We start from the raw sequence: 26,959 nt of genomic DNA, 5'->3' as shown, positions 1-26,959 counted from the left end.
TGCAGTTTTAAATCCAAACTCTTGAACCTAAGTTTTAAGGTCTTTTACCAGCTAGTTTCCTTACTTCCTTCATACCCCTTGGGGGTTTTGTTTTTCTATTGTTGTTGGTTTTTTTGTTTTGTTTTGTTTTTTGAGTTAGGGTCTCCCTCTGTTGCCAAGGCTAGAGTGCATTTGCACAGTCTAGGCTCACTGCAACCTCCACCTTCTGGGCTCAAATGATCCTTTTACCTCAGCTTCCTGAGTAGCTAGGACTACAGGCATGCACCACCACACCCAGCTAATATTTGTATTTTCAGTAGAGACAGGGTTTTGGCACGTTGGCCAGGCTGGTCTCAAACTCCTGGCCTCAAGTGATCTGCCCACCTTGGCCTCCCAAAGTGCTGGGGTTACAGGTGTGAGCCACCACGCCTGGCCTCAAAGACTTTTAAGATGATCATTTTACTGATGAAAAAATGGAGTTCCAAAGGTGAGAAGTGATTTGCTCAGGATCACACAGCTGGAATTAGAACTTAGGTCTGACTCTTAAGTCCATGCTTCGGCACTGTTTGATTTCAGATTTAAGAATGGCCTTCAGAACTCTGAGATAAGTTCTTTTAGGAAATACCATCTCATTGTGTTATGTTCTTCACAAGTGAGCTCCCACTTATGTAGCCTGCACATCAGGAGACTTTTTTCTTCCATAGCTGGGGAGTTAACGAGCGTTTCCCACAGTTAAGTCATGCCATTCCTGTTTTGTTGACTCATGCCAGTTTTCAGAGGTGAAACTGCTTTTCAGTGTCTATAAAGGATGCCTTGTACTTTCATAATTTATTTTGTACTTACAACCTATTCTGCCTTTTCTTCTTGTGACAGACAGAGGGAGTTACAAAGCGTTTGGCAGAAAAGAATGACTTTGTGATCTTCCTGTTTACATTGATGACAAGTAAGAAGACATTCTTACAAACAGCAACCCTCATTGAAGATATTTTGGGTGTTAAAAAGGTGAGCTGTGTCCTCTAGCTGACCAGATGGGGAAGGGTGTCTCAGACCATTGGATTCTCAAACCTGAATAATATACAGAGCTTTTTAAAAAGGAAGTGTTAAATTATGTCTTGTTACTCAGATGTATTCAAGTATAAAACTTGATTACCCCTTATACTAGTGGTTCTTAAATGACTGTAAAACCTAAACAGACATACATTGAAATCAAACTAATTCTAAAACTCAGAACTTCAGATTGACTCTGTGAATGTAGTGTGATGCCTCATGTTACTTTGCTGAAATCAAATTGCCCCTCACTCATTACCGTGGGGCAAGTTCTTTTTAGCATGTATGTGCTATTGTATGCTATGCAGTGACTCCATTCTCTTACCACTTTTCTCTACCGCTATCTGAACTGGTGTGAAGCCTTCATTCATTAGGATATGTTCTCCTTGGTAGTAATGTTTGGCTTTCACTTATGAAGTCCGCCTCTATTTTTTCTCATTAGTCTTCAACAATTAAAGTTGGTTAATTGGCACCAGCGCAGTAGGAGACAAATGGGAGCTCTGAAATCCTGCCACTTGGTCATAAGGTTAATATTCGGATGACCCATAACTTTAAAAAAAAAAAAAAAAAACAACTATGATCGAAATGAAAACTAAATTAAAAATTTCAAGAATTCACAGATACCCAAAAATACATTCATAGATCTCTGTTAGAGACTTACTGTGTTACATTTTTGGTGTAATGCTTGTTAGGACCTGGAGCTCACCTCCCCAGTCCTAATCTGTCCTGAGCCTCCATGTTGGTTGCTGGTTGGCAGATTTCTTTCTCTTCCTGTTGAGCAGCCTCCTAGAGGTTGCTGTTGCAGGGAGGTGGATGTTCATGTGCACTGTGGTGAACCCAGCGTTCATTTCTTCTTGCTGTGCTTTCCCCAGGCGTTGCTTGTCATTGCCCAGCACAAGTGGCCTGTTGTCTATAGGAACACATTGGAGATGTGTGCAGGCCCCAGACAGACCCTTTGTGCCCTTTGATAAAAAGGCTTTGTTGTTATTCCAGTAATTGTGTGTTCCAGCCAGTGTGTGAAAGGGGACCTCCAGAGTGGAAACTCCAGACTCCTTAGCAGTCTCAGCATAGGAGTCTAGAAGTGCTCCTTCACAACTTTTCCCACTTGCCTCTCACTCCCTCTCATTCCTTTTTGTGTACCCCAAAATGGCGAGGTGTTCCACCAAACATTATGGGTATCTTGGTGCAGTTTGAAAGGGGGATAGATACTATAAAGAAAGTGGAAACACCATAAACTGGGAAAAGACATTTGAATTCAGGTAACCAACAAAGGATTTGTTGTATTCAGAATTTATCAATAATTCTTACAGGCCAGGCGCGGTGGCTCATGCCTGTAATTCCAACACTTTGGGAGGCTGAGGCAGGCAGATCTCTTGAGGTCAGGAGTTTGAGAACAGCCTGGCCATCATGGCAAAACCCAGTCTCATTTTCTACTAAAAAATACAAAAATTAGCTGGGCATGGTGGCGCACACCTGTAGTCCCAGCTACTTGGGAAGCTAAGGCATGAGAATTGCTTGAACCCGGGAGGCAGAGGTTGCAGTGAGCCAAGATTATGTCACTGCACTCCAGCCTGGGCAACAGAACAAGACTCCCTCTCAAAAAAAAAAAAAAAAAAAGAATTCTTACAAATCAGCATGAAAAAGACAAATAGCCCAGTAGACAAATGGGCAATGTTATGAACAAGCATTTCGCAGACGAGAAAGAAATGGTCCGTAAACATAAAAGAGAAGATGCTTAACTTGATTGGCAATCAAGGAAATGCAAATCAATACCATAGTGAGGGAGAGAGTGGGCAAATGTTGGTGAGCGTGTGTATCAGTGGAAACACTTGTATACTACTGATAAATGTTTATCAGCAGAATATCCTCTTTTTTTTGGTTTTGTAGTTGAACAGGCACATATCTTGTGCCCCAGCACCTAGAGAAGTTTTACCCTGAGGGCTGAGGCATCAGTATTTTGCCATGGCATCAGTATTTTGCCATGGGTTACCTATAACCTGTGCCTGGACACACTCATGGGGAAGCTCAGTCCTAGAACAGTGATTCTTAGGATTGAAACCCAGAAGGTTGTAAAGTCAATCCATCGGGTCTACCAGCCAAATAGAAAAGATCAAACTGTATTGTGTAAGGGTATTTTTTGAATAAGTTTTTGTTTGACATTTGTATATACATTCCAATATGTATGTTTACTGTTGGTCGTTCTTGGTGATAGCTGAAAAGTTTAGAAGCCACTGCCCCAGCAAAAACTTCTCCACCTGTGCATCAAGAAACACATAAGAACATTTGTAGCTTCGTTGTTTCAGAACAAAAAACTGAAACCAAGTCTCTGATCCATGAATAGGAGAAGGGATGAATGTACTTTCTTCACACAATGGAATATTATATAGTAGAAATGAATGAACTGTTGCCATAGGCAACAACATAGCTGAGTAATTGAAATAATCGAGTGGTAGAAGCCAGTTGCAGAACACTGTAGGTAGTATATCATTTTCATAAAGCTCAAAAAAGCAAATTATTTGTTGATAAAACTAGTTTTTAAATGGCAAGGCAATAATAATTAATGATAGTGGTTCCCAGAGGCAGAGAGATGCAATAGGAAAGGCACACACAGCTAGTCATTTTGTTGTGCTGCATAATACGTATTGTACGTATCAAAAATTAAAACATAAGAATTAAATTCTTGGCCAGCCACAGTGGCTCTCATGCCTGTAATCCCAGCACTTTGTGAGGCCGAGGTGGGCAGATCACTTGAGGTCAGGAGACCAGCCTGGCCAATATGGTGAAACTCTGTCTCTACTAAAAATATAAAAATTAGCCCAGCATGGTGGTGCATGCCTGTAGTCCCAGCTACTTGGGAGGCTGGGACAGAAAAATTGCTCAAACCCAGGAGGCAGAGGTTGCAGTGAGCAGAGATTGTGCCATTGCGCTCCGGCCTGGGCATCACAGTGAGACTCCGCCTTAAAAAAAAAAAAATCTTAAAATTTAAGACAAAACAAAAAACCATAAGAAGTGGGCTGGGGGTGGTGGGACCTGTTTTGGGAACCATATACTGAGTTAGACAGGGCTAGAGGAACTGGTGAGCTACAAGTTACAGGTGCCAATAGTAGTAGTAGCTTACATTTGTTTTGTACTAGGGAAAAGGAAAAGTGGAAGCAGTTGTTCCCCAATGCCCTCTGCACAGCAAATTCCTGTCCTCCATTACTAGAAATAGAGGGGAGTATGAGATTCATGAGAGCTTCTAGGAATCATGCACTCGTTTCGGGCACATTCACTGATACCCTTGCTACCAGGTCCTGTGCATTGAGTCTCAGGAGAAAGGGTAGGATATATGCCTTCATCAAAGTGTGGTCAGATTATTTGGGAAATAGATGCAGGAACAGATTATTAAAAGTTCATGTGATCTGTGCAGTGAAAGAGAAACACCCAATCCAGTGGAAGTAAATTAGTGGGATGAAGGATAGCAGGTGTTATCTGAGTAGCACGGGGATGGTTCAAAATGAGAAAAGTTGATGTAGTACATGCCATTTACAGATTTTAAGGAGTAATGAGTGAGAATAGAACCAAATAGCACAAGGCATTCCATAAAATTATCATTCTTAATAAAAGCTAGCAATAGAAGGAAAACTTATAAACTATATATAGGGTATTTATTAAAATTTAACTTATAGGATATTAAAATTTACAGCAAATATTGAACTTAATTTTAATGTTTTGGAATTATTTCTGGTAAAGTCAAGAAAAAGACAAGAATTCTTGCTCTCACTCTGGATAAATGGTCACATATATGTGTACACAGAGAGTACCTATAAGAATGTTCATTGCAACATTGTTTAATAGTGAAAAACTGTAGTTTACCTGAATATGTATTAAAAGAAGAAAGGGTCAGGCACAGTGGCTCACACATGTAATCCCAGCAGTTTAGGAGGCCAAGGTGGGAGGATTGCTTGAGTCCAGGAGTTCCAGCCTGGGCAACAATAGTGAGACCCTGTCTCTATAAAAATAAAGTATTGGCCAGGCGTGGTAGCTCACGCTTGTAATCCCAGCACTTTGGGAGGCCAAGGTGGATGGATCATCTGAGGTCAGGAGTTCAAGACCAGCCTGGCCAACATGGTGAAATCCCATCTCTACTAAAAAATACAAAAATTAGCCAGGCGTGGTGGCGGGCGCCTGTAATCCCCACTACTTGGGAGGCTGAGGCAGGAGAATCACTTGAACCCAGGAGGTGGAGTTTGCAGTGAGTCAAGATTGTGCCACTGCACTCCAGCCTGGGCGACAATGAGATACCATCTCAAAAAAAAAAAAAGTATTAAAAAATTAGCCAGGTGTAATGGCACGCATCTGTAGTCCTAGCTACTTGGGAAGCTGAGGTAGGAGGATTGCTTGGGCCTAGGAGTTTGAGTCTGCAGTAAGCTATGATGACACTACTGCTCCGCAGCTTGAGCAACAGAGTGAGACCCTGTCTCTTAAAAGAGAGAGATGATTAAACTGTGGGGTAAAATGGTGGGAAGTGATTGAATCAGCTGCTTGTATCAGTGTAGATAAACTTCAAAATGTTGGATGAAAAGTAAGGTATAGTATGGTATCATTCACACTGTGCATGCAGAGCAGTAACATGTATTTTAATGGAAATATTTGTAAGTATAAAAATATGCACGGGAATAATAAACACAGAGTTCAAAATAATGTTTACTTCTGAAGGGAGAGAAAAAAATGCCACTGGAGGGGGGATACACAGAGAGGCCTTTAGCTATATTTGAAGTGTTTTATTTTTTTAAAAAGCAAATCTGTAGCAAGAATGGTAATTTATGATTTCCAAAACTTGAGTGGTAGGCATTTCCTTTTTTTTTAAATAGGCAAAATATACCACAAGAACAATTGAAAACGGTGGCCAAAAGGTAAATTTAGTCCTCAGACTAATCCTGTGAGGTAGATTAGTCCCGTTTTACAGATAAACAAGCAAAGACTCGAAAGGTTTTTGTAACATAACCAAAGTTTCAGAGCTGCAAGTTACAGAGCTGGGATAGGAACCTAAGTGATCTAGCCACTAAGCCCCATATGTAGGGGGATGCAAAAGAGAGGCACATCCAATCTCTTGAGTGAATTGAGCATGGGGATTGTTTCATTTTTGTCTTCTGTAGGAAATGATCCGACTAGATGAAGTCCCCAATCTGAGTTCCTTAGTATCCAATTTCGATCAGCAGCAGCTCGCTAATTTCTGCCGGATTCTGGCTGTCACCATTTCAGAGATGGATACAGGGAATGATGACAAGCACACGCTTCTTGCCAAAAATGCTCAACAGAAGAAGAGCTTGAGTTTGGGGCCTTCTGCAGCTGAAATCAATCAAGGTAAAGTCTCCAAGTTCTCAGAATTTTGAGATTATAGCTCTGAGGCCCTTGCTAAATCATCTAGTTTTTTTTCTTTTTCTTTTCTTTTCTTTTTTTTTTCTTTTTTTGAGATGGGATCGTCACTGTGTCACCCAGGCAGGAGTGCAGTGGCACAATCGTGGCTCACTGCAGCCTTGACCTCCCCAGGCTCAGGTGATCCTCCCACCTCAGCCACCTGAGTAGCTGGAACTATAGGCAGGTGCCACCACACCGGGCTAATTTTTGTATTTTTTGTAGAGATGGGGTTTCACCATGTTGCCCAGGCTGGTCTTGACCTCCTGGTCTCAAGTGATCCACCCACCTCATCTTCCCGAAGTGCTAGAATTATAGGTGTGAGCCACCACACCTAGCACCCCTTTTAAATATCTCTAGAGATGGATCCATCTGAAGGCTCCTAGTATGTAAATTTTGTGTATCTGTTCATTATTTTGGAAACTGAGTTCCATACCTTTCATTAGATTTGTTAATGGGCTCAGAACCACAAAAAAAGTTAAGAACTACTTTTTATCAGAATTACAAATGCATATACTTTTTGATCTACTAAGTCTCTCCTGGGCCTTCATTTTATAGATAATGATGTATAGACACTAATCTCCTCTTGTCTGCAGTTTCACTTTCTGTGGTTTCAGTTATCCGTGGTCAACTGCAATCCGAAAATATTAACTGGAAAATTCCAGAGAGACCACATTCGTATAACTCTTATTACAGCATCTTGTTACAATTGTTCTATTTTATCATTAGTTATTGTTAATCTCTTAATGTACCTAATTTATAAATTAAGCTTTATCATAGTTATGTGTGTATATAAGAAAAAACATAGTATATATAGGGTTTGGTGCTATCTGCCATTTCAGGTATCCACTGTGAGGGTCTTGACTAAGGGAGGACTACTGTACAAGATTATTCACTGAGGCCAGGCACGGTGGCTTACGCCTGTAATCCCAGCACTTTGGGAGGCCGAGGCAGGAGGATCACTTGAGGTTCAGAGTTTGAGACCAGCCTGGCCAACATGGCGAAACCCCATCTCTACTAAAAATACAAAAATTAGCTGGGTGTGGTGGTGCACGCCTGTAGTCCCAGTTACTCAGAAGGCTGAGGCAGGATAATTGCTTGAACCCAGGAGGCAGAGGTTGCTGTGAGCCCAGATTGCACCACTGCACTTCAGCCTGGGCGACATAATTAGACTCCGTCTCAAAAAAAAAAAAAAAAATTATTCATTGCAACATTATTTGTAATAACAAAAGACTAGAAACCCAGATGTTCATTAACACTGGACTGCTTAGTGTATTCAATATTTATATAATGGAAAATTGTGTAGCTTTGAAAAAATGAAGATCTCTATGTACTGCTTTAGAAAAATCTCCAAGATACATTAATGATAAAGAGGAAAATACAGAACAGTGTGTATATGATATGATAGTTTTTGTATTAATTCGGGGGAGAATAAGACCATACGTTTGCCCACATATATGGTACGCCTAAAGAAACAAAGGGTACACAAAGTACACAAACAAAGGGTACACAGACATAAAGTGGTTATTAACAGGAAGTAGCTGGTAAGGGAAGGTAGTAGCAGTGGGAGTGGGACTCCTTACTGTATACTTTCATATATTGTTTGATTTTAGAACCGTGTAAATATATTACTTAAAAACAAAACACTATTCTAACCAATCTAGCCCACCTATTTCTGTTCAGTAGCAAAAGAACTGTGTTCTATCTAAAATGTTGTTGCCTGCACAGATTTTGGAGAAACTGGCATAGATGTATTTTGGTCATAAGAGTGTAGATAATTCATACTTGAACTGAAACTTATGTCTTAAAAGCTAGTTTTTCAGTGTTAACAGGCTGGAAATATTGTTAATACAAAAACCTATCACTGTGTACCTTATGGTACACCAAATAAACAAGGTAAAATAATACAAATGTATCATTAAAAAGCAGCAGTAGAAAACCATGACCATCCAGAGGTAGCCCTAATCATGCTCTGAAAACAGTTCTTTGTTTCTAAAGTCCAGTTGTGTGCATTCCCCAGGCTGGCTCTGCAGAGTTATCAAGTGCTTCAGAGCAGCCTCCTCTCCTGAGGCTGAATATGAACCTGCCATTCACTCTGTTATTGTCTAGTTTTAGTTAGGAACACGAGGTGATCATAACTATACTTTGTAGGTTATTAGGGAATATAATTTTACATGTTGTAGTCATATGTAAAGGTAGAAGTTTGTGGACTCCAACCCCAGTTTATTCTCTCTCCAGATTTGCTTTTCCTCCTGTGTCACTAGATACAAGGTCTTCCTTGGTCTGTGTACGGTTTTCTTCCCACTCCTTTATGATTTTTGGGGAGTTCTCATTTTAGGAAATTTACATTTTTAAAAAATATGTGACTTTCCAACATGGCACATGTATACATAGGTAACAAACCTGCACGTTGTGCACATGTACCCTAGAACTTAAAGTATAATTTAAAAAAAAATGTGACTTTCATTATAACTAAATTATACCTCAGAGCTGGTGTACACACCTCCATATACATTGACAAAAGGTAGTATTTGCTAAGCTCCTGGTATGTGGCAAACACTGGGTAACTGCTTTACCTAGAAGTGATTTTATTTAATCCTTCAAGTGCCCTGTGGAATAGAGATTAGTATCCCCATTGCACATGTGAGGAAACTGAGGGCTAGAAAGGTTCTGTATTGGATACCTGTGTATGCCGAGGCACTAAGTAACTTTCATCTTTTAGTTTCCCATTTAAGGAATCTATTCTGGCAGATGATTTTGATCCTGTTAGTATTGATTGCTTTCAGATGCCTATTTGTAAACTGACTTAAGTAAAACCAGCATTACCCATTATTCTTGAGGAATGAACTGTTCTGGTCAGGTGGGCTTTTTTGATTAACTGAGAACTGAAAGCCCAGTTTTTGTTTTTGTTTTTTTATTTGGGAGTTTTTTCTTAAAGTCTCTATAAAATAATCTAGATTCACTTTCATATCTGTGTGACTAGCCTAGTAGACAGTCTATGTGTGATTCTGCTTGTAGCTTTTGGGATAAAGCCTAAAAGTTGTAGTTCCACACATGAGGTTGTGCAGGATCTGACCCTTCCCAACCCTGACCATAATTCCTACTCCATTCCCTTACCCGCACGATTTTCTCCATTCGAATGCCCTGGGAAGGCCAAGCTGGTGGACATAATTAAATCACGAGTGGGTGAGAAAAGTCTTAGTCCTCTGAATGTTATCATTCTTGAATTGCACTCCAGTAGTGAATGCCTTTATCTCAGGTGTGTGTATCAGTCAGCTTGAGCTGCCATAACAAGGTACCGTAGACTAGGTGGCTTAACTAACAGACATTTATTTTTCTCACAGTTCTGGAGGCTAGAAGTCCAAGATCAAGGTGCTGTCAGGACTGGTTCCTGGTTGAGGCCTTTCTTCCTGGCTTGTAGAAGGCCACCTTTTTATTGTATCCACATATGAATTTTCCTCTCTGTCAGTGAGGAGAGACAGAGATTTCTGGTGTCTCTTCCTCTTCTTAGAAGGACACCAGTCCTCTTGGTTTAGGGCCCCACACTTATAACCTCATTTAACCTTAATTACTTCCCTATATTAGGCAGCAGTCTGCAGAGAGACAGAAGCAGTAGTATTTATGAGGTGGGATGTGTTAGGGGAATTGGCTCACACGATCACAGGCGGAGGAGTCCCATGATAAGCCATCTGCGACAAAAATTAGCCGGGCATGGTGACACGCCTGTAATCCCAACAACCTGGCAGGCTGAGGCAGGAGAATTGCTTGAACCCAGGAAGCAGAGGTTGCAGTGAGCCGAGATTGCGCCATTGCACTCCAGCCTGGGCAACGAGTGAAACTCCGTCTCCAAAAATAAATAAATAAATAAAAGATAAGCCGTCTGCAAGCTGGAGAACCTGAGAAGCCATTAGCATGGCTCAGTCCAAGTCCGGAAAACTTAGAACCAGGAAAGCTAATGGTGTAGCTCCCCGGCTGGAGGACCCCAGAAACTGCTGGTGCAAGTCTCAGAGACCAAAAGACAAAGATCCTGGAGTCTAATATCCAAGAGCAGTAGGAGAAAAACTTCCCACTCCAGAAGGGGGAGAATCCCTTTTTGTTTTCCTCCATCGCCTCCCACTGCTCCCCCACCAATTGGATGGTGCCTGCCCACGTTGAGGGCAGATTTTCCCTTAGTTCACAGACTCATACACCAATCTCTTCTGGAATCACCTTCACAGACACACCCAGAAACAGTGCTGTGCCAGCCATGTAGGCATCCCATAGTCCAGTCAAGTTGACAGCTAAAATTAACCATCACACCACTGCATTCCCTAAAGGGCCTGTCTCAAAACGCAGTCATATTTAGGGCTAGAGCTTCAACATATGAATCTGTGGGGGCGCGGGGAGTGGGGACACAGTCCATAACTGTATGGAAAGCTGAAATATGTAGGATGTTGCCAAAAAGTTTTCATTTCGTTTTTAATAAACTGTGGCTGTGAGGTCATTTTCTTGTCTAGCAAAAATAATGATTTACGCTATCTTCCTGGGGCTCAGATAATTTACATGTAATTATCTAATGTAAATTATCTGAGCCCCAGGAAGATAGCGTAAATCATTATTTTTTGAGATTCATTTTAAAATAAATAATTATTTTTTGAGTCCTTTTTGAGATTCTCAGAACTACCAGTTGTTGTTCTGTCGATTTAGAAGAGAACAGCTGGTTTCCTTCTGGGGGAAAGTAACATCTTTCAAGATTTTTGGCAGAGATGTAAATGAAGCTATAGGCTAGATAATTGTCAATTTATAAGTGACACTTAGCTGAGAGGGGCTGAATTATGCAGCACATGAAGCTGGAAAGCAGGAGGGGAAACTACAGGAGTATGTGGGGAATACTGATGTTTCAACAGTGAGAGGAGAGAAGAGGCCTGCTTCTGCAGAAGTTCTCAGGGGTTGTGAGTGATTTAGTTGTCAGTTTAACATTAACCAGCCAGGTGTGGTAGCTACTGATAAAGCTGTGAGAATTACAAGGACTGGATATGCTGGGATGTCAGCCCATGAGATTGTGTATGAGTTGCTAGGTATGATTGGTCCAGTGAATTTTTTTCTGGGGAGAAGGTCCTAGCTTTTGTTAGCTTTTCAAGAGGTGAGTGACTCACAACAGCTCAAGAATCTCAGGTGGGAAGTCAGACTTACAACCCTGAGTACCGGGCACTTCCCATCTGGAGGAGTGTGTTGAGTGTGCAGGAATGGGGAAGACTAGCTCCTACATGCTGTCCTGAGAGGAGCAGGTCAAGCAGCAGGAGCTATTTTTGCTGAGAACAGAAGTATAAGAGTAAAAATCCAGCTATGTGAAAAATTTCATGTAGAATACAAATTCTTTTTATTTCTTTTTTGTTTCTTTTGCTTTGTTTTATTTTGAGACACAGTCTGGCTATGTTGCACAGGCTGGAGTGTAGTGGCACAGTCTTGGCTTACTGCAACCACCACTTTCTGGTTCAAGCGATTCTTGTGCCTCAGTCTGCGAAGTAGCTGGGACTACAGGCATGCGCCACCAGGCCTGACTAATTTTTTTGTATTTTTAGTAGACATCGGTTTTGCCATATTGGTCAGGCTGGTCTTGAACTCCCAAACTCAGGTGATCCACCCACCTCGGCCTCCCAAAGTGCTGGGATTACAGGCGTGGGCCACCATGCCCTGCCTATTGATTTGTTTTTAGAAAAAATAATACACACCTAAAATTTTTTTAAAATGATACAAAAAGTACAGCAGAGAGTTTGTTCCCCTCCCTGTGGTAACTTTTTACCAGTTTCTTAAAACGTCCCTCGAAAAATATTCTATACATGCCCAATCATGGGATGGGGGAAGGAGGGAGGGACAGAGAGAGATTGACTCTTTTCTGTTTGTACAGATGGTAATGTAAATAGGTAATATAAAATAAGTGCTGCTGTCTTTTTATTAAACTTATCTTGCCAAAAATTACACTCTAGTATATATAGAATTATATGATTCCTTTTTGTAATTATATAATATTCTATTATACAGGCATACCGTAATTTAATTAGTCCCCCATTAATGGAAATCGGTGTTGACAAATTAACCCTCCAAAGAAATTACTTGTTCATCTTCCCCACCGTGTTGTCTGTAGCCTTTCCCAGTACAGAGCATTATCAAACTTTTTTATATTTGCCAAGCTGATATGTTAAAAAAAAAATGGTGTCTCAAACAAAAATCTATTTCTGTGTAATTATTTTATGGAGATGGAAGTCACATAACATAAAATTAGCCGTCTTAAAGTGAACAACTCAGCGGCATTTAGTACATTTACAGTGTTGTGCAGCTACCACCTCTATCTAGTTGCACGTTTTCATTACCCCAAAAGGAAACGCTGTACACATTAAGCAGCTTCTTCCCATTACCCCTTCTCCCCAACTGCTGGCAACCACCATTCTGCTTTTTTCTCTGTGGATTTATCTATTCAGATTACTTCATATACAGTCATGTTGTCACTTAGCAGTCTCTATCCTTCTGAGAAATGCAGTGAGGTGATTTTGTCATTGTGTGAATGTCATAGAGTGTACTTGCACAAACCTAGCCGGTATAGCCCATGATACACTTAGGCTGCAAGCCTGTACAGCATGTTTCTGTACTAAATACAGTAGGCAGTTGTACCATAATGGTAAGTATTTATGTATCTAAACATAGAAAAAAGGTATAGTAAAAATACAGTATTATAATCTGATGGCACCACCGTCTTCTGTGTGGTCCGTCATTGACCGCAACAGCGTTAATGCAGTGCATAACTGTAAATGGAATCATATAGCATGTGGCCTTCTGAATCTGGTTTATTTCACTTGGCATAATGTTTTTGTGGTTCATTAATGTTGTAGCATGTCAGTACTTCATTCCTTTATATGGCTGAATAATACTCATCATGTAGATACCACAGTTTGTTTATCCCTTCAGTTAATGGACATTTGGGATATTTTCATCTTTTGGCTGTTGGGAATAGTGCTGCTATGAACATGTGTGTACACATATTTGTGTGTGCACCTGTTTTCAGTTCTTTTGGGTATATATGTAGGGGTGAAATTGCTGGGTCATATGGTAATTTTATGTTTGACTTTTTTTTTTTTTTTGAGACGGAGTCTCGCTCTTTCGCCCAGGCCGGAGTGCAGTGGCGCGATCTCAGCTCACTGCAAGCTCTGCCTCCTGGGTTCATGCCATTCTCCTGCCTCAGCCTCCTGAGTAGCTGGGACTACAGGCGCCTGCCACCGCGCCCAGCTAATTTTTTGTACTTCTTAGTAGAGATGGGGTTTCACCGTGTTAGCCAGGATGGTCTCGATCTCCTGACCTTGTGATCCACCCGCCTCGGCCTCCCAAAGTGCTGGGATTACAGGCGTGAGCCACCATGCCCGGCCAACTTTTTGAGGAACCTCAATGTAGTTTTATTTTATAACTAAGGTCAAACATCATCTTATAGCCACTCACTAATTATGGGAGGGGTGTGTCTGTGTGTGTGTGTGTGTGTGTGCGCGTGCGTTGAGACAGAGTATCACTCTTGCCCAGGCTGGAGTACAGTGGTGCAGTCTCAGCTCACTGCAACCTCTGCATCCTAGGTTCAAGCAATTCTTATGCCTCAGCCTCCTGAGTAGCTGGGACTACAGGCGCACGATACCACGCCTGGCTGATTTTTGTATTATTGGTAGAGATGGAGTTCGCCATGTTGACCAGGCTGGTCTTAAACTCCTAGCTTCAAGTGATCCACCCACCTTGGCCTCCGAAAGTGCTAGGATTACAAGCATGAGCCACCGTGCCTGGCCAGCTTGTCTTACTTTATCTCTACTCCCATTCACCATACCCTACTTCACCTTGGGTTATTTTGAAGTAAACCCCAGACATCGTATAATTTCACCTGCATATATTTCAGTGTTTCTACACGATAGCGACTTTTAAGAAACGTAACTGCCACTATATCAAAAATTAATGGTAATCCCTTGATATCCTGAAATATCTAGTTATTTATTAATTTTTAATTAGGTGTAACATTCACATGGTTCCAAAAAATCTGCGGATTCAAAAAGGTATTTATTGAGAAGTTTCAGTTCCACTGTTACTCTCAGTGACCTAAATCCCCTTTTCCACTTGATGGACATTTTGGCTGTTTCCATCTTATGGCTGTTTACTGTGGCAGCCACTGCTCTTGGCTTCTTTTCTGTCCTTCCAGGGAGACTTAATGCATATACAGGCAAACATGATCAGGCATTAGTCTCATTTTAAAGAAGGTTAAATGATGGAGTCAGGATTTGAATCTGGATCTCCCTGCCTCCAAAGTTTATGATGTTCTAATATGCAGATCACAATTTCCACCTCACTCATTGTGAATAAAATGAGATTGGTGGAAAGAAAAATTGGGTGATTATTCAGTTTTTTTCTTTACCTTAAAAAAATGTTTATCTTTCATCCTGCTAGTAAATGTTACAGGAAAATTAGAAACTATAGATGAGTAATTTTAAGAGAAATGTTTGTATTCTCTCCTGCTTAGGAACAGCCACAGTAAATTCCTTAGTATATATGCTTTCATTCCTTGTGTATTTTGAAGAAGCAAATATTTAAATTTTTGAAGAAAATTAAATTCATATTGTTTAATAATTTACTCTCTTTCTCTAACAAGTAAACAGCTGTTTTGAGTCACTATATAAAGATGTATGTGTCATCATTCTTAGTGTCTATGCAGTATTCCATTGTATAAATGTGTCATTGTGTTTAATTAATCAGCTGTTGATGAACATTTAGTTACCTTCACCTTTTTGCTGTTACAGAAACCACATCAGTGAACCTCCTTATACAGATATTCTCGTGTAATATGACTGGTTATTTCGTTATGGTAAATTCCCAGAAATTGACCTCTTGGCTCAAAGACACACACATTTAAGGCATAAAGATTATTCTAATTTATATTCCCAGTAGATAGAAAGCCTGTTTCCCTGTACCTGCTAAAAACTGAGTTTATGCCTGTAACATAATTACTATTTACCTTGGTTTGACATTTCATTTTAAAAGAGTAGCTTTAACTAGCTACTATCAGAGGAAGAATTATTCCTGTCATGCAGATTGTTTGTTAGGGCTTTAAGGTAGTTTTGCTGGTCTCTGTTTTGAAAATTTCCTCGCTTGTTCTTTCCCTGGCAGCGGCCCTTCTCAGCATTCCTGGCTTTGTTGAGCGGCTTTGCAAACTGGCGACTCGAAAGGTGTCAGAGTCAACGGGCACAGCCAGCTTCCTTCAGGAGTTGGAAGAGTGGTACACATGGCTAGACAATGCTTTGGTGCTAGATGCCCTGATGCGAGTGGCCAATGAGGAGTCAGAGCACAATCAAGGTATGGAAGGGTGGGTCCCCTGAGTGATCGGGAGCTTTTCCTTGGGCGCCTGGGACCATTCTTGCTCTTCTTTCCAAGGAGGATTAATTTGAGATTTGCTCAGAGTAGAATTGTCCTCAAGGCAATTCTAGACCATGACTATTAAGACTCTTTTGACAGCTTGTTACAGAAACTTCATTGAATTCCCCAAAGTGGACCTGATTTCAGGGAGAAGGGCTTTGTTGCAGACCTGAGACAGCTGTGTCTCAGGGACTAACAAGAAACCAGTAACCAGAGCATTCTTAGGAACCTAGAAACTTCTCTCCTCGTCTCTTTTTCTTTCTACAGTGTTTCTTAGTCTTCTCTCTCACTGTACCCTGCCTTTTCCTGGTCCCCTTGATGGGACTAGGCAGAAGACTGCCTATTAAATAAGAAGACTCCCAGTCTCAGCTCCAGCTTCCTGGTAAAGAACTCTGGCCCATCTTTGGTTAGGTGCCCAGCCCTAAAGCATTTGACTCTGGCCAGCAGGTTCAGAATATACAAACCCAGGAATTCTCAGCTCCCAAACAAGGAATAGGTTTCTCATTGGGAGTGGGGGGCCATCAGCTTTTCTTCTTCCCTCCAGCTCCAAATTGAAGAGACTAAGTTCTCGGTGAGTATGGCAAAGAGGTCAGAGGCTTCCTTCCCCCACCCAGCTCCATACTGTACTCACGGTGTGGAAGCTCTATCCCACATACTTCAGGCCAAGAATTCTGTGGCTCTGATCACCTTTGCCCTAGCTTGCTCATGTACAGAGGTTTTACACTGGGAGAGGCAAGCCCAGAAGACTAGAGGCTACTGACCCTGCTCTGAGAATTTGCCCGCAGAGAGAGGCAGTTAATAAGAACAGAGTCCAGGGAAGTTCATGCCTGAGGAGATTTTGATGGTAAGCAAATAAAAAGAGGTACCTCTTCTTTTTTTTTACTCTTTTATTTTTTATATTTTCTCTTTTTTTGAATAGAGACGGGTTTTGCCATGTTGGTCAGGCTGGTCTCAAACTCCTGGCCTCAAGTGATCCACCCTCCTTGGCCTCCCAGAGTGCCAGGTTTATAGGCATGAGCCACTGTGCCTGGCCAGGTACCCTCTTCTTAATTAAGAACAGGGTGATCCACAGGCCAGCTAGTTCACCAGAGAACCAGGGAAGGAGACAGCTGAGAAGAACTCTCCCAAGGTCAGAACAAAGCTCAATTTCAAAAATTACCCCTTCCTGAATTTAATTGAATTAGACTTTGGAGCAGTGTATACTCCAGGGCATTACCAAAACAGTCGAGAATTCAGTCAGCAGTTACTAGAGCCTAACAGCTGGATGTGATACCAGAAGAGGTAGAAAGCTTAACAGAGAGATCATGGAAAGAGCTAGTCAAAGACAGCCTGGCTGAATGTCATCCCAGGGAGACTCTGTACATGCCCAAGGTTGCACTCTCTGAGGCACAACATGAAAATCTTCACCAGTCTTTGGGGAAGGAGACTTTACGAAAATAGTCTAACCAAGTCACTAAACTAATAAATAAGCAAATAACAACAACAAACCCTGAAGGAGGGGGAATCAGTACCCAGAGTTGCTACAGTATATTCCTTAAAATGTCCTTTTTTGAGATGGAGTCTCTGTTGCCCAGGTTGGAGTGCAGTGGCACAATCTCGGCTCACTGCAACCTCTGTCTCCCATGTTCAAGCAGTTCTCTCTCAGCCTCCCGAGTAGCTGGGATTACAGGTGCATGCCACCACACCCGGCTAATTTTTTGTATTTTAGTAGAGAAAGGGTTTTACCTAGTTGCTGGTATTGAACTCCTGAGCTCAGGCAATCCACCCACCTTGGCCTCCCAAAGTGCTAGGATTACAGGCGTGAGCTACCACGCCCAGCCTAAAATGTCCAGTTTTTAACAAAAATTGAGACATACACACAAAAAACAGGAAGTGTAACCTATACACAAGAAAAAGCAGGCAACAGAAATTTCCTGTGAAAGGGTCCAGATATCAGATTTAACAGCAGCCATTAAAAATATGATCAAAGGGCTGGGCGCGTTGGCTCACACCTGTAATCCCAGCACTTTGGGAGGCTGAGGCGGGCGGATCACGAGGTCAGGAGATCGAGACTATCCTGGCTAACATGGTGAAACCCCGTCTCTACTAAAAATACAAAAATTAGCTGGGCGTGGTGGCAGGTGCCTGTAGTCCCAGCTACTGGGGAGGCTGAGGCAGGAGAATGGCGAGAACCTGGGAGGCAGAGGTTGCAGTGAGCCGAGATCCCGCCACTGCATTTCAGCCTGGGCGACAGTGCGAGACTCTGTCTCAAAAAAAAAAAAAAAAAAAAGATCAAAGAACTAAAACTATGCTTGAAGAAGTAAAGGACTATTTGATAATGTGTTGTTAAATAGAGAATAACAATAAAAAGATAGGAAGTATTTGAAAAGAGCCCAGTGGAAGTTCTAGAGTTGAAGAGTAGTATAATAATCAGGCCAGGTGTGGTGGCTCACACCTGTAATCACAGCACTTTGGGAGGCTGAGGTGGGCAGAGCACTTGAGGCCAGGAGTTCAAGATTGGCCAGGCCAACATGGCAAAACCCCATCTCTATTAAAAATATAAAGGTTAGATGGCCATGGTGGTGCACACCTGTAATCCCAGCACTTTGGGAGGCTGAGGTGGGCGGAGCACTTGAGGCCAGGAGTTCAACATCAGCCAGGCCAACATGGCGAAACCCCATCTCTATTAAAAATACAAAAGCTAGATGGCCATGGTGGTGCACACCTGGAATCCCAGCTACTTGGATTGCTGAGGCATGAGAATCGATTGAACCCGGGGCAGAGGTTGCAGTGTGCTGAGATGGTGCCACTGCAGTTGCGCCTGGGTGACAGAGTGAGACTTTGTCTCAAAAAAAAATTTTTTTTAAGTAGTATAATAATCAAGATGAAAAAATCACTAGAAAGACTCAGCAGTAGATATGAACTGGCAGAAGAAAGACTCAGCAAAATAGGTTGATAGAGATTAAACATTCTAAAGAACAGAGGGAAGAAAGAATAAAACAGGGCCTTAAAATAATGTGGGGCACTATTAAGCACACCAAGATATGCATAATGGGAGTACCAGAAGGAGATAAAGTAACAGAAAAATTATCAAAGAAATAATGCTGAAAATCTCCCAAATGTAATGTAAATCATTAATGCACACATTCAAGAAGCCCAAAGAATCCAAGTTGGAATACTCAGATCCACATGCAGACACATGGTAATAAAAACGCTGAGGCCTGGCATGTTGGCACACACCTGTAATCCCTGCACTTTAGGAAGCCAAGAAGGGTGGATTGCTTGAGCTCAGGAGTTCAAGACCAGCCTGGGGAATGTGACAAAACCCCATCTCTTTGAAAAAAAAAAAAAAAAAATGTTAACCAGGGGTAGTAGTGCACACCTGTAATCCCAGCTACTCAGGAGACTGAGATGGGACAATCACCTCAACCCAGGAGGACGAGGCTGTAGTGAGCTGCGATCACAGCCTGGGTGACAGAGCGAGACCCTGTCTCCAAAAAGAAAAAAAAAAAAATCTGGCTCATCATGCCCAAGGATATTCCAATAAGATTAGTGGCTGACTGCTCATCAGGAATAATGGAAGGCAGTAGGGTGACATATTCAGAATGCTGAAAGAAAAAAACAGTCAACCAAGAATCTTGTATTTTACAAAACTATGTTTCAAAGATGAAGTTGAAATAAAAACATTCTTAGAAAAGAAAAACTGAAAGAACTCGTTAGTAACAGACAAACATCTGGAAATTAAGCAGCATACCGACTTATGAGAAATACCAAAGGAAGTTCTTCAGGTTGAAAGCAGGTGACTTCGGACAGTAATTTGACTCTACATGAAAAACAAAGAGCACCTTAAGTAAAGGTAATTCTATAATTATAAGAGATTGTGTAAATGCATATTTCTTCTCCTTTTCTTCAGTTAAAAAACACAAACCATCTAATTATATTGTTGAACCTATAACATATGGAAACATATTTTGCAATAACTGTACAAAGAAAATGGGTGGTACCAAAGTTGTAATGGAGTGTCATGACACCAAATTGCAACTTGAATCCCTAGGAATCCGTGAGGAGAACCAAAATGGTAATAAGAGGGTAAATATAAAAACTCCGTAAATGTATACTTGCTCTTCATTCCTTTTCTCAGTTTCTCTAACATAAAATTATTTAAAGTAACAATTAGAACAAGTATTGTTGGGCTTTTAACATACATAGATACAATATGCACAATTACAGCACAAAAAGAATGAAGATGGAATGGAGCTCTAAGTTAGAATAAATCCGAAAATGCTTGCTTCAGCAACACATATTCCAAAACTGGAACAGTACAGAGATTAGCATGGCCCCTGTGCAAGGATGACATGCAAATTTGTGATGCATTCTGTATTTATTTCTAATTTTTAAAAAAAACTGGAAAAGATTAAGATGTATGTGGTAAGCAACTTCTTTTTTTTTTTTTTTTGATATGGAATTTCGCTCTTGTTACTCAGGCTGAAGTGCAGTGGTACCATCTTGGCTCCCCGCAACCTCCGCCTCCTGGGTTCAAGCGATTCTCCTACCTCAGCCTCCCAAGTAGCTGGGATTACAGGCATGTGCCACCATGCCTAGCTAATTTTATATTTTTAGTAGAGATGGGGTTTCTCCATGTCAGTCAGGCTGGTCTCGAGCTCCCGACCTCAGGTGGTCCACCCACCTTGGCCTCCCAAAGTGCTGGGATTACGGGTATGAGCCACCGCGCCCAGCCAGCAACTTTAAAGTAACTTGGGGCTGGGCGCGGTGGCTCACGCCTATAATCCCAGCACTTTGGGAGTCCGAGGCGGGCGAATCACGAGGTCAGGAGATCGAGACCACCCTGGCTAACGTGGTGAAACCCCGTCTCTACTAAAAATACAAAAAAATTAGCTGGGCGTGGTGGTGGGCGCCTGTAGTCCCAGCTGCTGGGGAGGCTGAGGCAGGAGAATGGCATGAACCCAGGAGGCGGAGCTTGTAGTGAACTGAGATCGCGCCACTGCACTCCAGCCTGGGTGACAGAGCGAGACTCTGTCTCAACAAAAAAAAAAAAAAAAAAGAAAGTAACTTGGGAAATATAATAAAGAAATAATTGAAGGAGATATAATGTTATACTAGAAAATATTAAAAGAAACACTAAAGGAGATATAGAGGAACAAAAAAACACACAAGACATACAGAAAACAAAAAGTTAAATGACAGAAGTCAGTCCAGCCTTATCAATAATAACATTAAATGTGAAGATTTAACAATTCATTCAAAAGACAGATTGTTATATTGGATCCGAAAACAAGATCCAGTTATATGCAGCCTATAGAAAACACACTTTCAATTCAGAGATAAAATAGGTTGAAAGTAAAGGACAGAAAAAGATGTATCATGCAGGCAGCATCCACGAGAAAGCTGGAGAGGCTGTACTTTTAAAAAATTGGAGGGACAGAGTCTCACTCTGTCACCCAGGCTGGAGTGCAGTGGCACGATCAGCTCACTGCAACCTCCACCTCCCAGGTTCAAGTGATTCTGATGCCTCAGCCTCCCAAGTAGTTGGGATTACAGGCGGGGAGCCCACGCCCAGCTCATTTTTGTGTGTGTTTTTAGTAGAGATGGGGTTTCAGCATGTTGGCCAGGTTGGTCTCAGATGGCCTCAGGTGATCTGCCTGCCTTGGCTTCCCAAAGTGCTGGGATTACAGGCATGAGCCACCACCACCCAGCCAAAAAAGCTGGAGAGACTTTAAAACAAAAACTGTTATCAGAGCAAAATAGGGATATTTGATAATAACAGGGTGAAACCATCAAGAAGATATAACAGTTATAAACATGTATGCATCCAAAAACAGCCCCCAAAAAATACATGAAGGAAAAACTAACAGATTGGAAGAGAGCAGTAGTTCAAAAACAACAGCTGGAGACCTTAACATACTACTTTTAATAATGGATAAAACTAAGCAGAAGATCAACAGGGAAACAGAAGACTTAAATAACACTGTATACCAACAAGGACTAACAGAGAACTGTAGAACACTCCACCCAACTACTACAGAATGCACGTTCTTCTCAAGTGCACATGAACATTCTCCAGGACAGACCATATGCTAGGCTGTTAAAAAAAAGTTCAGCAAATTTAAAAGGATTAAAATTGTACAAAAGTATGTCCTCAAATCCCAGTGGGGTGAGTTAGAAATAAATAGCAAACTTGGGAAATTAATAAATACATGCAAATTAAGCAGTATACTTCTAAATAACCAGTGGGTCAAACAAGAGATCACAAACAAAATTAGGAAGTGTCTTGAGGCCGGGCGTGGTGGCTCACACCTGTAGTCCCGGCCCTTTGGGAGGCCGAGGAGGCAGGTCGCTTAAGGTCAGGAGGTCCAGGCAGGAAAATTGCTTGAACCCCGAGGCGGAGGTTGCAGTGAGCTGAGATCACACTATAGCCTGGGTGACAGAGTGAGATTCCATCTCAAAAAAAAAAAAAAAAAAGAAATATTTGGAGACAAATGAAAATAACACTATATATCAAACTTATGGGATGCAGCTAAAGCGTGCTTAGAGGGAACTTTAGAGCTATAAATGCCTACATTTTTAAATAAATCTAAATTGCCTAAACGTCTACCTCAAGTCATTGGAAAAAGAACAAACATCTCAAAAGGAAAAGGAAGTAATAGGATTAGAGTGAAAACTGGTGAGATAGAGAATAGAAAAACAGTAGAGAAAATCTGTAAAACCAAAGGTGATTTTTTTTAAAGGTAATCTTTAAAAAGATCAACAAAGTTGACAAACTTTTAGCCACACTGACCAAAAAAGAAAGGCTCAAATTACTAAATTAGAAATGAAAGAAGGTAAGTTACAACCAACCTTAAGAAAGTAAGAGGACTCTAAGGGAATACTATAAACAATATAAGCCAATAAACTAAATAACCTAGATGAAATGAGCAAGTTAAAAGACACAAACTATTGCAGCTAACTCAGGAAGAAATAGAAAACCTGAAAGAAGTATAACTACGAGATTGAATAAATAATGAAAAACTGCCCACAAAGAAAAGTCCTGGCCCACATGGCTTCACTGGTTAATTCTACCAAATGTTTCAAGAAGAATTCACACCAATACTTTCCAGACTCTAATAGAAAATAAAAGAGGAAGGAACAGTTCCCAACTTACTCTTTGAGGTCATATTATCGTGATACCAAAACCAGATAAAGACATCACAAGACCAGTATCTCTTATGATTATAGGTGCAAAAATCCTCAACAAAATACTAGCACACCAAGTATAGCAACATACAAGGATTGTATACCATGACCAAATGGATTTATGCAAGTTTGGTTCAACATTTGAAAATCAGTTTATGTAATACACTGTGTTAATAGAATAAAGGACAAAAACCACATGATCGTTTCCATAGGAGCAAAAAAGCATTTGACAAAATCCAACACCCCTTCATGGTAAAAACAAAAACTCAGGAGAGAACTTCCTCAGCCTGTTAAAGGGCATCTACAAAAACCCGTGGCTAACATACCTAATGGCAAAAAATTGAAAGCTTCTACCACTAAGATCAGGAACAAGACGAGTTCCTGATGGTTTCTGGAAGTGGCAGTGCCGTTGCCACTTCTCTTCAGCATTGTATTGGAGGTTCTGGCTAGGGCAGTTAGGCAAGAAAAAGAAATTAAAGGCATGCAAATTAGAAAAGTAGTGAAACTGTTCACAGATGGGATGATCTTATATGTAGAAAAATCTAAGGAATCTACTATAAAAACCAGTAAACTAATAAATAGGTTCAACAAAGGTTCAGAATACAAGGCTAATATTAAAAAATGAGTAGTATTTCTATAGAGTAGCAATCAACAAACCAAAAATTAAGAAAACAATTTGATTTATAATAGGATCAAAAAAATAAAATACTTAGGAACTTAAGTGTAAAACTTATACTCTGAGAATTCTAAAACATCATTGAAAGAAACCCTAAATAAATGTAAAGACATCCCATGTCTTTGAATCAGAAAATTAATATTGTTAAGATAATGATAGTCCCATTCTGATCTATACATCAGCCTTACAGATTCAACACAATTTCTGTCAGAACTCTCAGCTGACTACTTTGCACAAATGGAGTAGCTGATCCTAAAGTTCATGTGGAAATGCAGGAGACTCGGATTAACAAAAACAGTCTTGAACTAGGCCGGGTACAGTGACTCATGCCTGTAATCCCAGCACTTTGGGAGGCTGAGGCAGGAAGATCACTTGGCCTCAGGAGTTTGAGGCCAGCCTGGGTAACATAGTGAGACCCCTGTCTCTATAAAAAATTTAAAAATTAGGCAAGCCTCGTGACACCCACCTATAGTCCCAGCTATTCAAGAGGCTGAGGTGGGAGGGTAGCTTGAGGCCAGGAGTTTGAGGCTGCAGTAACCTGTGATTGTGCCACTGCACTCCAGCCTGGGTGACAGCGAGACTCTGTCTCAAAAAAAAACCAAAAAACCTAAGACAACTCACATCCTGACTTGAAAACTTACTACAGAGCTGCAATCGAGACACTATGCTTGCTGGCCTGAGGATAGACATATTGATCAATGGAATATTGTTGAGAGTTCAGAAATAAACCCTCGTGCTTATTATGATCAATTGATTTTCAGTGGGTACCAAGACCATTCATTGGCAGAAACAGTAGTAGTCTTTTCAACAAATGGTATTGGGACCATTTGATGTCCACATGCGAAAGAATGAAGTTAGATCCCCTGCCTTATGTCATATACAAAATTAAAAGGGTCAAAGACCTAAATGTAAGAGCTAAACCTGTGAAACCCTTAGAAGAAAACATAAGGATAAAGCTTCATGACCTTGGATTTAACAATTTTAGGTGTCATACACAATGACATCTGAAGCACAAGCAACCAGATAAATAATAAATTGGACTTCATCAAAATTAAAACTTTTTGTTCTTCAGAAAACACAATCAGGAAAGTGAAAAGAGAACCCACAGAATGGAAGAACGTTTTTTGTGGGTAAGGCAGGGTGGGACATCTTTGCAAATCATGTATCTAATAAGGGATTTGTATCTAGAATGTATAAAGAACTCCCATAACAATAATAAAAAAACCCATTTCAAAATATAGACAAAGGATCTGGATAGACATTTCTCCAAAGAAGATATATAAATAATTATTAAGCACGTGAAAAATGTTCACCATCATTAGCCGTCAGGGAAATGCAAATCAAAACCACAGTGAGGCCAGGCACAGTGGCTGGCACCTGTAATCCCAATACTTTGGGAGGCCAAGGCAGGAGGATTGTTCAAGACCAGCTCAAACAACAGAGCAAGACCTCATCTCTACAAAAAAAATTTTGTTTTGGTTAGCCAGGCATGGTGGCACATGCCCATAGTCCTGACAACTTGGGAGGCTGAGGTGGGAGGATTGTTTGGGTCCAGAGTTCAATGCTGCAGTGAGCTGTGATCCTGCCACTGCACTTAAGTCTAGGTGATAGAGGAAAAAACAAACCCCACAATGATATAGTACTTCATACTCACTAGAATGGTTATCATCAAAAAAGGTGGATAATAAGGGTTGGCAAGAATATGGAGAAATCAGAGCCCTCAATCACTATTAGTGGGCATGTAGAATAGTGCAGCCACTTTAGAAAAGAGTCTAGCAGTTCCTCAAAAGGTTAACATACAGTTATGTCATAGGGCCTAGAAATCCTACTCCCAGGTATATACCCAAGAGAAATGAAAATATATGTTACACAAAAACTTGTTCAGGTATGTTCATCACAGCATATTCATAACAGCCAAAATATGGAAACAACGCAAATGACTGTCACCTGATTAATGAATAAACAGAATATGGTTTGTTTTTGTTTTTTTTTTTTTTTGAGACGGTCTCTCTCTGTCACTATAGTGCTGTGGTGTGATCACAGCTCATTGCAGCCCTGACCTCCCAGGCTCAGCCATCCTCCTACCTCAGCCTCCCGAGTAGCTGGAAACAGGTGCACACCACCACACCCAGCTAATTTTTTAATTTTTTGTAATAAAAAGAGACAGGATCTTGCTGTGTTGCCCAAGCTGGTCTCAAACTCCTGCGCTCAAATGATCTTCCCGTCTTGGTCTTCCAAAGTGCCGGAATTACAGGCATGAGCCACTGTACCAAGCCAGAATGTGATATATTTATACTAACGGATATTATTCAGCAATAAAAGGGAATGCTGATAGGTGCTACAACATGGATAAACCTTGAAAACATTGTACTAGGTGAAAGAAGTAGTCACAAAAGATGGCATATTGCATGAGTTCATTAATATGAAGTGTCTTGAACAGGCAATTGCATAGAGATGGAAAATAGTTTCATGGTTGCCTAGAGCTAAGGAGTTTGGTGGGAAATAGGAAGTGACTGGTAGTGAGTACAAGGCTGCTTTTGGGGGGTGATGAAGATATTCTAAAATTGATTGTGGTAATGGCTGCACAACTCTATGAATGTCCTAAAAATCACGATACCATGGTTAACTAAATGGGTGAATTGCATGGTATGTGAATTGTACCTCAAAGCTGTTAAAAAAAAAAAAAGTGAGTGTGCATGCCCACAGAAAACGGAGTGCAGTGCAGACAGAGAGTGGTGACCGCTCCAATCGGTGTGGTAGAGCTGAAGAGACTCAGGGGAGCACAGGCCTCGTGAGCTGGTTTTCCCATCCTCATCCTTGGGATTGACCTTGTTGCTAAGCTCTGGCCATTGCTTTGGAGACTGTTTCTTGAAAATATTTATCGCAGAAAGTCTTGTCAGGCCTACGCAAGCCAGGCACCAAAAGTTGGTGGTGACTTGGAGAGGGGTCAAGCTGCCCTGTCTCTTTCTTCGCAGTCGTTCATTTCTCAGTAGGACTTGTGTGCCCCACACTGTGCCCACTGCTTGCATAAACATCCTTCCCTGCAGGACTCCCTAGAGCACCATGGGCTGGGTGCCGAGGATGCCAAGGACGCAAGGTCTCACAGCAGTACACGACAGAGGCAGGATTCTGCGTGATAGTTCTTCAGGTTCACTTCACAGATTAGCTGACACTTACCTGTTCTGGAAGCTGGGCCAAGGAGTACTAACATGGAAATTGAGTAACTGTAGTTTTTTGCCCAAGGTACAGGAGAATAAATATGAGTAGATAGAATCTCTT

At 41.1% G+C, this 26,959-nt stretch overlaps 1 protein-coding gene and 1 non-coding gene across 6 annotated transcripts in view; both read left to right on the top strand.

The window, feature by feature from the left end:
* Nucleotides 1–26,959, top strand: part of TRPC4AP (transient receptor potential cation channel subfamily C member 4 associated protein) — an 88,721-nt gene that overhangs the window by 41,785 nt on the left and 19,977 nt on the right. For all 5 annotated transcript variants that reach the window (XM_031004822.3, XM_031004820.3, XM_031004821.3 and 2 more), the window contains exons 6-8: nt 853–981; nt 6,165–6,372; nt 15,589–15,774. In XM_031004822.3, coding sequence (XP_030860682.1) covers nt 853–981; nt 6,165–6,372; nt 15,589–15,774 — 523 coding nt within the window. The remainder of the gene's footprint in view (nt 1–852; nt 982–6,164; nt 6,373–15,588; nt 15,775–26,959) is intronic.
* LOC115931821 (U6 spliceosomal RNA) lies at nt 20,097–20,198 on the top strand. The gene has a single exon (XR_004068266.1). It is a non-coding gene; the product is annotated as a U6 spliceosomal RNA (small nuclear RNA).

The sequence above is a fragment of the Gorilla gorilla genome, chromosome 21 (assembly GCF_029281585.2).
Source record: "Gorilla gorilla gorilla isolate KB3781 chromosome 21, NHGRI_mGorGor1-v2.1_pri, whole genome shotgun sequence".
NCBI lineage: Eukaryota > Metazoa > Chordata > Mammalia > Primates > Hominidae > Gorilla > Gorilla gorilla.
This window is presented reverse-complemented; position numbering and strand designations above follow the sequence as displayed.